The sequence below is a fragment of the Notamacropus eugenii genome, chromosome 6 (genome assembly GCF_028372415.1).
Source record: "Notamacropus eugenii isolate mMacEug1 chromosome 6, mMacEug1.pri_v2, whole genome shotgun sequence".
NCBI lineage: Eukaryota > Metazoa > Chordata > Mammalia > Diprotodontia > Macropodidae > Notamacropus > Notamacropus eugenii.
The window spans coordinates 284,463,640-284,475,463 of record NC_092877.1 but is presented as its reverse complement, the minus strand read 5'-3'; the positions used below and the strand labels follow the sequence as shown (position 1 = coordinate 284,475,463).

Below are 11,824 nucleotides of genomic sequence, written 5' to 3'. Positions count from 1 at the left end.
ATCAGTGTGACCTACTGTTTACACTAATATATTTAAATATAGTTTTATCAAAGCACATTTTAAAAAATACATGGATCCAATTTAATATTCAGCTTGGACTGCATCTCAATTCACTAGTGTAGTTTAAGATTTTAAATCACAGACATCCTTTGAAACTACTTTTTAAAAGTTTGGGTGAAGAAAGGCTCTGGATAATAACTATTACTATATTTGAAATGACGTATTTATGTTGTCCAGTTGTTTTCCTAATATTCTCTTCTGAGTCTTTGGAGAAGTGAACTGAGTGTATCAGAAAGAAGTGACACAGACTCATTTTGTGTTCCCTGAAAATGGGAGGAAAAGTTGCACTATAGTCACTTGTACCAAAAAAATTATTTAGGATGTAATTAAATTCATGAATTGTATATTTGATATGAACAGATAATTTCAAATTCCCCAGTACTTTAAATAGATATGTGTACATAAATACATATATACACACATCTATATTCTATACTTTAAATGAAAGGTTATTGACACATGGCAAAGGGAAAAAAATCCTGATCTTTGATCCAGTATAGGTATGTATTTTGATAATTGCAGGAAAACTCCCTCTGCATCAGTCAATTGGAGCTATTGTGAAGTTGTATCACGGCAGCAACTTCATTTTATGCTTATCATGCATTTGCATTGCTACCAATTGCTTTAGTGGAGAAATACTTGAAATCTAAAATTGAACTTATCAGAAAGTGACGCTTAGAGAAGATGAACAATGTGGGGGTAAAACCACAATGATTTGATTTGCACTTATGTGCTTTAAAAGTCAAATAACTTTTGATGGCACTTGTTTTGGGTAGGTTTTTAAATTTATTTATTGTGAAACTTGAATGCTTAAAATCCTAAGTCCACTTTTTTTGTTTTTGTTTTTGCATATAACTGTAATAGTTACTCAAAAGAAGCAAATTTTATTTTCCCACAATCATGTAATGTCTCCGTAAAGTAACTAATACATGTACTGATTAATGCTACTGAAAAAAAAAGATATTTGTAGTGTTAAATCCCAATGATTGGAGATTTTTTTTACAGTGTTTACTGTATGCTTAATCATGATTTTTTTTTTTTGGAGATCTATATAAAACTGAAAGAGGAAATTCCTCCCTTAAAAAAGGTGTTTTGTGGTTTCTATGAAAATCTTTCTGTGGATATTAAATCTGCTTTTCATGGTCATCTGTGTCTCTAAGAGAGAGTTTTAAGCTAAAAAATTCATACGTAGGTAGTCACCAGATAAATGCACAAATACATTGTCTTCATTTTTGTTTTAAACTTCCTTGCCTAAAAGGTTGTGACATGTTGGATAAGTCCCGGGTCTTTCACCATCTATTTCCACAAGTCAAATTCTTATTGGAGTTCCAGTGGAAATGGAATTGAATTAGCAGAATAGTCTGAGACTTTAGTTAGGTTAGGTAGGATACACCTGGGATTGAATCAGCCAGACTATTTTGAGGGGACAGATTGCAAGTGTTTCCACAAACACTTGGGGAAGCTTTGATCCCTCCTAAACTAGAATCTAGTCAGTAGATTGAGTTCTTTTTTAAAAAATCAGTTCCAACACAAAAAAATTCATATTTAGTTTGCAGAAATCAAAGAACATCTCAGCTCAATGTTCATGGAATTAGTTTTAGTTTTAGAACCTGAAACAAGTTTTGGTACAGATATGACATTCATTGGTGTAGGACCTCCACTAAATCAGATTATCAATTTATAGTCTTTGACACTTGTCTGGGATGAAGAGGGGGCACTGAGAGGTTATGTAACTTGCCTAGTCAGACAGAAAGTCAGATCCAAAGTGAGACTTGAACTCAGTCTTTCAGAACTCTGTGGCCTATCCTCTATTCTCTCATAATATTTTTGTCAACATAATTTTCATCTTTACAATTTTTGGCAAATTGGTTATCCCCCTGGTGCTTCTGTAAGTAGCCTGGAATGCCTTCCAAAACACCCTTGGGGACTTGCCTCCTTGTATTGCCCACTTGATCAAGGTCGGATACTTTGATCTGTGTTGCATACCTATATTTAATTACTTGTTAACTGTATAAGGTTTAACCCCAAGTATAGTGCATGTGATGCATTAAATTAAGGGCAATAAATGATCCTTTTAATTTAGTTGCTTTGCAAATGCTTTAAAATGGAACATAATACCTTAAGCTCCTAAGTACACCATCATCTTATTTCAGTTCAATGAGTTGGTTGTATGCACTTAAACAGACGCAGCAGAAATACACAACTCTGAATAAGAATTTGACATGAACTTCTGGGGAGATATTATAAGTATGTAATGTGTGTTTGATTTGCTTATGAACGCAAAGGAAGTCCAGCACTTGCACTGAGGTACACATGATGAGTATGTTAAGGACTAACAGAACTATTAAATCTCACATTTTATGTTTGTCCAAAGTAGAGTCATATATAAAACCAATAGGAGAGCTTCCTGGATAAAAAAAAAAAAATTGTAGCTATATTTTGTAGGCACATCTGTGGGAAAACTATACTTTAATTGAATTCAAATACAACATTAAGAATTCTATTTGTGCCACACCCAAAATAATTCACTTTATTTATTCATTCTTAACATTAGGATAAATCCTAATATACTATTTGTCAGCTAGAGTAGTAGAAAACCAGACTGTGCAACAACATTTAACTATCAGGTGTGTTTTTCCCACAAATTCTTCACAGAAAAGCATGATGATGTAAAGGTGGATACATTGAAATATACCTTTCATAACACATAGTTATAGTCCAAAGTTTAGTCAATATATACAAGAAGTAGAAATATCTTTTAACATGTGTTTAGGTATTTCATCAGTTTAAAGTATGCTATTAGAAAACATACCATGGCCACTTCCTTTGGGGAACGTTGATGGGACAAAAAAAATTTGGGCCTGAGATAATAATTTTACTAGAAAAGATCAAATGGTGCTTTAAGTATCTTCTTTTTCTACAGTCTGATGAACATGCATATCTTAGGGAATACTCATGTTGCATGCTAAAATGAAGTCCCAATCATTATTGATACTTCAAAGCAGCCACAGTTCATTCTCTATCAACAAATGTAATAAGCCTCAAAATAACTCTTATCGAGCTGATTTGAGGAGGGGGAAGAAGCTATTCCTGGAGTAGCTGGGAGAATCCCAAATTTTCTTGCTGCTCTAATGTCTTCAGACTTTTTATAATGTTACTACATGTAGCTTTTATGTGCACCCATAGAAGGAAATGTGCTGAGCCTACATTTTTAGTACAGCTGAAATAATTAAAAGGAAAAAAAGGCAGCTGCATTCTCTTCCAATCTTTTAAAACTCCAGTTTCAAATAGCTTCCATTGGCTTTAACTTTATAAACTTTGCAGAGAGGGAGTAACATCTTCCTGATCTATGTTCATGAACTTTTCAATTGAAGAAAGTGAAGTACATGTTTTCAGAGAGAAAATGCATACTCGAAACATGCAACATTTAGCTAAGGTAGTTTCTAATGATTGCACAAAAATCTAAATGAATAAAATAAAATGAAATAAAAATGATGATTAGGTAAATGAACTGTGTGGAAAAAAGTTTTTCACAAGTAGCTTTAGCACTTTGGAGTGAAAGAAGGTAAGAAGAAATTTTTATATACTTTATTGACCTCATTGGACAATACCTAATGCAATCCATGAGGCAATGAATGATTTTGAGTTCCTAAAAGCTAACCTGGGGATGTGGTATAAGGCCACTCTGCTGGACATTTATACATATCTACCCTCTCCAAATTCTCAGGAGCCATAAAGATTGAGTTTGGAGATTCACTGGATTCATACTGTGATAATTATACATAATTTGCCCAAAATATTTTTCAGTATTATATGGTAAATTAACCTTTTTTGTACTTTGGCTCATACAATGGCAGGCTAACTTGAAAATTCAGTCACTGACTATTCTGGTGAATATTCAGATTGCACAGACATGTACAACTTGACTTTTTTTCTCTCTCATATTTATGGAATTATAAAATGGATGTTAAAGATAATATAGTCCAGTCTTCTAATTTTTAAAAAAAAACCCAACCAAACAAAAACCCCAAGACCCAGGGAGGCTGTGACAAGGCAAAGGTTACAATACTATTTGGTGCCATAGCTCAGAATAAACCTGAGTTTATTCACTATAAGTCCAGTGACTTTTAGACCAAAACCCTAATGCCTTAAGTCTGTTCTCATTTTGAATATCTGGGGCTAGTTTTGTGGCTGAGAATATCCTTTGATAACTCTCAACACAGACCATAGCTTGGTCATTGGAAAAATTAAGTGCTTCATACAGGTTCTTAAAGATGGAGTTAAAATGGCGCACAGAGAGAAAAGGTTATGAGATTTAAAAAATGAGACGAAATAATATATTAACCCCAAAGTGTTTGACAAACTTTCCCGTGAATCTAAATTATCATTAATGATTTGAGGGTTAGGATGCTGCTTCAGTGTTTTTCAAAGGTTTAACAATCCTAATAAATGTGACTTTCAGTACACAATATCAAATTATAGAAATAAATGAATGATATATATGAATGATAAATAGAAGTAAAAAGCTGCATAGAAACATTTGACTTTCAAATATTTAATTGGGTAGAATGACTTGATATGATTTGTATTACCTACTACCTTCAATAAAATAAGCAAAATGCTTTCTATACCTATATATTTATATATGAACCATACATAGCCCCCAGGTGAAAATTCAACAACTTTTTCCTAAAGGAAATGAAAAACTTTTAGTCTCACCTAAAGAATTTTGAATTTCATTTAATCCTATCAAAAATAAAAAAAAATGTGAAAGTTTAACGAATAGAGTTTTTAAATTGTGTGAGGGACAACTTGGTGAATAAATATGACTTCACTTGGGAGAGGTAATAGACACATATACTTAAAATATTTTCTCAATAATGTGAATATAGTGAACACAAATTTATTTTAAAAGTAAACATTGATGCTATCTTAAAGTTCACAGATAGTATCCTAAATCTTTACATATATTATTGTTAAAGTGATCTTAACCAAAGGATTAAGTCAATTTCATATATTCAAGGAACAATTCTGAAATTAAACATTAACATTTTCTCAATTACAGTATTCAGAATCAAATTTTGCTATGCTTCATTTCTACAAATTTGCTATTGGCAATGCATAAATGCATAATTTCTGTAATATATCATCATAATTTTTCATAAATAAATATGTACATTACAAAAAAAATTATCAGACTATTATAGACAAGACCAAAACTGATGATAGCTTATATATTTGGTGAAAAAGGAAAGCCATGTCTAAATATAATGTAAAGCATTAAAGTGTTTGTATTTCACAAAACAAAGTACTGATTTGATATATAACTATGTATATATTTGCATGTTTATATATAATGCATATATACTTATTAATCCCAGCAAGAACATACTCCTGTGCTTATTCCTATTATATAAATAATTTCATTATATCACTATAGCTACTAGGATACTTTCCCACCTCCCCAGCTACCCACCTCAGGAAATAGTTTGGGATCTTAATGTTATAATGACACATGACACCTTAAAAAATCCTAAAGTTAAATAAGTTAAAGGGAGAGGGCTACAAAGATCAGAAAACTCTGTATGTAATCAAAGTATATATATTCTTTAAGTGGCTTAAAGATAAATATATCAAGAACATTAGACATACATGAATAATGCATTCATGTATGTGTGTTTATATATGCACATTCCCATAAGTATAAGTGCATATAGGTATATGTACATACATATCTATATATCTACCTATATCTATGTGTATATATATATATATATACATGTATACATATATATATATACATATATATATATATACATGTATTCCCATACACACATATTTGTAAATTAAAGCTCTTGTTAGGATAATAAGTAAAGAAGGAATAAATTAGATCTGGGCTCCTGACAATTATAAATGAAAACTTAGCTCCTTAAAAATTTGGCAACTTATGCAATATACTCAATAGCAGGCAAATTCTTACAAATCCCCAGCTAATTATGATATTACTCATTGCTTTAGAATACATTCCCAATAGTAATGCTATTTTTTAATAAATCCCATAGGGCACTATCTCCAATTTATATTTTTTTAAGATGCATGTGATTATATATATATTATATATATTCATTCTTGCATACATATATGTATACATACATACATAGACATGCAAATACAGGTGCACGTACACATATGTAGGGATGCATACAAGCATGTATTCTTTAAAGAATACCTTCACATTTTAGTGTAATACAAAGATCTGTTAGCTTGTCACTGCCACTCTGAAGATAGAATAGCTCTTATCCTTCCCCCAGTTAAAGTTAATCAGTCCTTCTCTGATCTACTGATAATCCACTTTAGCCATGGTGATACAGACAAATATATCTTTCCAGTGAACTTAGTATTTTGCAGTTAGTCACAACCCTCATTGGTAATTTTGACATTGACATATCATGGTCCTCCAGTTACTTAAAATAAATTACCTTTAATAGCGAAGGCTATAATGGTATCAACAATCTCTGCTGTGACTAAGCAAAAATGTGCTGGAGTCTCCTCTGCCTTCTACTGCAAAACTGCAAGCCCAGTATTTTCAAGGTAAAATAATAATAAAAAAAAATATCAAAATTAAATGTACCATTTTGCTGTGTAGGAGGCATCACTCCTTGATGTGCTGTAAGTTCTTTCAGTGATAGACATATGAAATGAGTTTCAGACTGTGTTTGAGAAAATCTATTGATATATGTGTAACATACTTTTATTTGTCTGTTCCAGCACTAGTGACACTATGATTACTGGTATTTGCAGTCCTTGCCCTGGAATTCTTCCAGGCAGTTTTATTGTATTGAAATGGCTCTTACAGTTCATTGAACATCCAGCATAACATTGCTGAATATGATTGGCGCGTTTGCATATATTTATTCAAAAAAAATCAGGCAGTTAAACTGCATAATTATGGGAAAACGAATCATAACAATAAAAGACCATTTAAGTTAACAAGCTTTGTGATCAAAGGATAAATACAGGTTGGATAAATGAGACTCTAGATGTAACTAATCTACATAAATAGGCTTTGGTCTGATTAGAGGAAAGGAATATATTAAAATAATTTAGTGGTATTAAAAGCATTTTGCTTCAGTCATTTTTATAACATCAAGACTTACACCATCTTATTTTTTTTCTTCTTAAATTTCTGTTCAATTCAATAGCCAGGAACTCTATTGATGGTGGAAGGACGATGTGAAGCAGCTCAGGTAAACAAAAATACCATTTCATAAGTTTCCATTTAGTTTTTGAACACGTGTGTCCAAAACGCGTAACATTTTCAAGAATTGAAATGCCTTTTTGATTGATTTTTAATTAAAGAAAAACATTAAAGGGACAGTTTCTTGTTTACTGTCTTTATCAGCTAAAAGCAGCCTTTGTACTGTTTGAAAGCTGAAGCATTAAAAATCAATTTCAAGACTTCAAAGCTATAAACTCTTACTTGCTTTGTAGATATATACTGTTTTAACAACCATTGCATGCATGCTTGTCAAGTAAATTAAAATAAACAGTAAATAATGTCTTTGTCATAATTGTGAAAGATTTAAATGTATTATTAATGATAGCTAATGACATCTTCAAAAGTAACTTAAGAATCACACTGTGAAACCTTCAAACTATTTCTTACAACAGTATTCCCTTTTAAAAGATTTTCTTAACTTTTCTTGGCAGTAATTGAAAAATAAACATGGTAATTCAAATATAAGACAATCAATATTGTTGCTTATAATATTTCTACCTGCATCATTACAGATTACTAAGCATCCATTTAAACATAAAATTGTAACCTGCTGTTCAATAAAACATGCTGAAGTACACAAAATTTAATTAGGAAGCATCCCAAGTGCCAATATTTTAACTCAGTAAAATAGTCAAGCTGCAGGTCTTTAAATGTATATGAATGTAAACATCCATAAGGTACAAAGTTTTCTCTTATTAAATGATTCCAACATCATTCTGTAAAATTACATAGTAGAAGCTTAGAAATGAGTTCACATTTAGCATGAAAAGAGTTGTGCTCAGAGCCTGCTCATATTCAAAGCATACAGTTTGCTTCACCTAAACAGTAACTCTCCATTTTCTATAAATGGTCAAACAAAAATATTCTCCCAAATCTCTTAATTTCATTTAGCTTCATAGTGCATCTGATAAAAGTCTATTAAGCTAATTCTGATGATTGAATATTTGATAGATTTGCTGTTTTCCATAACACTTGTATAATTTGATATGCAGATTTGCAGATCATAAAAACAATCCAGCTTTAATGATCATGAGCACGCTTATCTAGACACAGCTGTATAGTATCTAGGCAGTCTGCTTTTTACTGTGATCTCATCATTTCAGTAGATCAAAAATAATATGAATAAGCATGACTTTTAGTACTTGGGGAAAAGTTTAAAAGCCTGAAATATTGCTATAAAAATCTTTGCAAATTAACTTTGCTACTTATACTGCCCTTCTAACCAAGTAAATGAAAGGATTTCTTTTTTTTTTTTTTAAAGAGAAACTACAGTGTTAAAAATAAGTAAGGTTGATACTTAACATGCTTCTAATTGATTTCACTGAATACACACACACACAGAAACAGAGAACAATTCATATTTTCTAAATGGGCTTTAAAACTTTATTAGATGTTCACTAGGCTCTGTATCAAAGCTAATAGAAGAAACCATCTAATTGTAGATGAATTCTGTTATCATGTTTTCTTGAGACAGCAGTAGAGAAGGAAAGCTTCCATTTTTACTATGGAGGTATGGATATATATCTTCCTTTAACTTACACATCCCACTGTCCACCTTCAGGATTGAGAATGATGAAGAAAAAGTGTAAGTCATGTGGAATGGAGAGTAGTCAACTCTCCATCTTTCTTATTAATGGCAGTGGGTATTAGAAAGTACACATTAACTTGAATTCACCCACCTTTAAGGTAAGCTACTAATCAGTCAATTGTTTAGTCAGTGTGTATGAGATGGTAATTGTTTGCTATCTGATTGCTCTTTCCAAGTCTATCTGATTCTTCTGTTTTATAAATGAGTTGTTTTAGTTTTAAGTCAACTTCTGATCTCTCTCTTTTTTTGTGCATGGTGTGATCACATCAAAATGATGGACTTAAGAAAAAATAATAACAATAACAAAAATAAATCTCCCTCTTTTTTTTTTACAATAGAGTTTAGATAAAAATGATACAGAGAAAAAGTATCATTTCATTATTATGGTTATATTTATTCTTCTATGGACTATTGCCCGGGTGGATAAAATGGCTGTTTTTTTTTAAATGACTAAACGTATTATTATTATTATCAACATCATTCATAATTATTAATATTATACATATTGTGAAGGATTCGATAAATTGTAACTGTAAACTGGCACTTGTGTGAGGAAATCTACCCATCTATCTGTCTGTCTGTCTGTCTGCCTATCTATATGTCTATCTATCCATCTGGATCAGTACATTAGCAAAAAAGGCACATTTCTGTCAAATAGACTTACAAATGACCAAATAGGATTTTAATTTCAACTTATATTTAAAGTACACAACTTTACATCTTTAATTTTGGCAATTGCATCCATCATAATTATTAGCTAAATTTCCAGATCTTGACCTTCTTAGTGAAGCTACTGTTTATCCCCAGAAGAGAGTAAGAGAGGAAATAAAGATTTTATGTTGTTAAACAAATATAAACCACAGGAATTTGGGATAGTTATTTGTGCAAATCTATTGTAAATTGCCTGCACTGGCATTAGATGTGACTATACCGATAAATGAGGCAATAAGCCCACATATTGAGAAGCTGGGGGAGGAGAGGAATACATATAAAAGATACTTTTTTTTTGTTCTGATTTAAATTTTGAGCAATAGGCTTTCCACAGTATTTTATAATCAAGACAATTACATAGTAATTTGGGTTAGAATGCATGCCCAGTTTCCCATCTCAAAACCCAATTTGTTACCACCTGTGGCTATTTCTATTAAAAAAAGAAACATAATTACTATGAGTCTCAGCAGTCTAAGAGTAAATTTTTGCAATTACGATACCTCCCTTGGGCAGATGTGTGAAAATGGCAGATTAATTCCTGCCAGGATCTGTCTGTTCCTTGTGTAGTTTTCAGTTTGCAAGTGGTTTGGTATAGCCTACTCATTAGAGTGGCACTGTTTGCTATGGTTAAAGGTTATGTCAGTGTTTCCATAGTAAATCTCTAGAAATAGAGATCCACAAATCTCCTATTAAATTTTGCTCTAGGCAAAAGTTGACATGTAAAGAAGGTCTTAGAAGGGAGTAAAGATTCACTCCTAACTCCCTCATTCCCCCAACCTTTTCTATTGCCCCCTTCAAGTTTGAAGAAAAGCAAGTTGGGCTAACTGCCAATGTTGAGATAGTCAGAATTGTTTAGCAGGCAAGTGCTAAGAAGCCCTTTGGAGAGTAAAAACACCCCTACAGAAAACATCTTAAGGGCTATCTGTGATCTGATTTTTACCCAAAGTATATTATATTGCTTAATATTTCTGAATCTAAAAACAAATATGAATTAGAAGGGAAACCTCTCTACTTCTGTTTCTCTTATAAATAAATACCTAATTGTGGAATTGGCGTGTTCTGAAAATATTTCTCCAAGAGCTCTGTAAATTGTTAATGTGCCAAATGGTACTTGATTTTGAGTTAAAAAATATATCATTTCTGATCCTGAGGAGGAGAGTAGTTATTTATGTTTCTTTATCAATTAAAGGATATTTCTAATACCTACCCCATCTACCAAGTAACGAAAAGAGGCACCAATCTCAATCTCATGGAAGCCATGAAAAACAATAACAATGACACTGTGATTATCTGAATACTGTATTATTTTAGGAAAAATGGAATTAATTAAAACTGACATTTTGTTAGAGGATGATTTCCATAAATAGATTTTAAAAGTATATTGGTTATTAAGTTGTAATTTAAGAGTATATTCCATGAAAAACACTCTAGGTAATACTAATACTTTATTTTGAATATCATTTTATACATTGTATTTTAGACAGCAATGAAAGGTACATCTTGCAATAGATTGGAGTAAAAATAAAATCACATTAAAAAGTGATAGGGCATACTTTATATTAATTGTGAATACTGTTTCAAAATAAGCACAAATATCCTAATACAATTTAAATCTAATTATACATGAAAATAATTGAATAATCAAAGTTATCTATTAGAATATAATTGAACTGGTCTAAAATTCTCAGTTTCAAGGCAGGAATCCAACAGGTGGCATCACCTCACAAACAGCCTATCTAGGAGATATATTGTTGTTTGTACTGTAATAACCACTTCTTCTTTCTGGGAGTGACAAAGTGATTTTTTTTAAATCAAATATAATTTTCTTTCAATATTATGTGATTTTGTGAGGAAATGGTTTGGTTATCAAGGAATCAAGGCGGTAGTTCTACAGATGTCACTGATTTTATTCTATGTTATTTACATCCATTCCTGGATGACATTAAAGGGTGGATCTGTGTACCTTTTATGAAATGAATTGAGACTGTTTTTTAATATGTAATTTGAAGAATTCTTAACTCCTCATAAATTATAGATAAGATCATATTTCATTTTAGTTACCGATTCAATTTGATGATAAAGAACACTATAAACCTTACTACCTGCCATGTTGCTCCTGAAAAAGTTAATATTCAGCAATACCTTCTCCATCACCTAAAATTTTTTATATAGTTATACTAATCAAC

General features: G+C 31.4%; 1 protein-coding gene across 4 annotated transcripts in view; it reads left to right on the top strand.

Moving 5' to 3' along the window:
* PCDH17 (protocadherin 17) overlaps nucleotides 1-11,824 on the top strand; it is a 112,140-nt gene that overhangs the window by 3,082 nt on the left and 97,234 nt on the right. For 3 of the 4 annotated variants that reach the window (XM_072617073.1, XM_072617075.1, XM_072617076.1), the window contains exon 2: nucleotides 7,263-7,307. The exons of the other annotated variant lie outside the window; for it this stretch is intronic. In XM_072617073.1, the coding sequence (XP_072473174.1) occupies nucleotides 7,263-7,307 (45 nt within the window). The remainder of the gene's footprint in view (nucleotides 1-7,262; nucleotides 7,308-11,824) is intronic. 4 annotated transcript variants of the gene reach the window in all.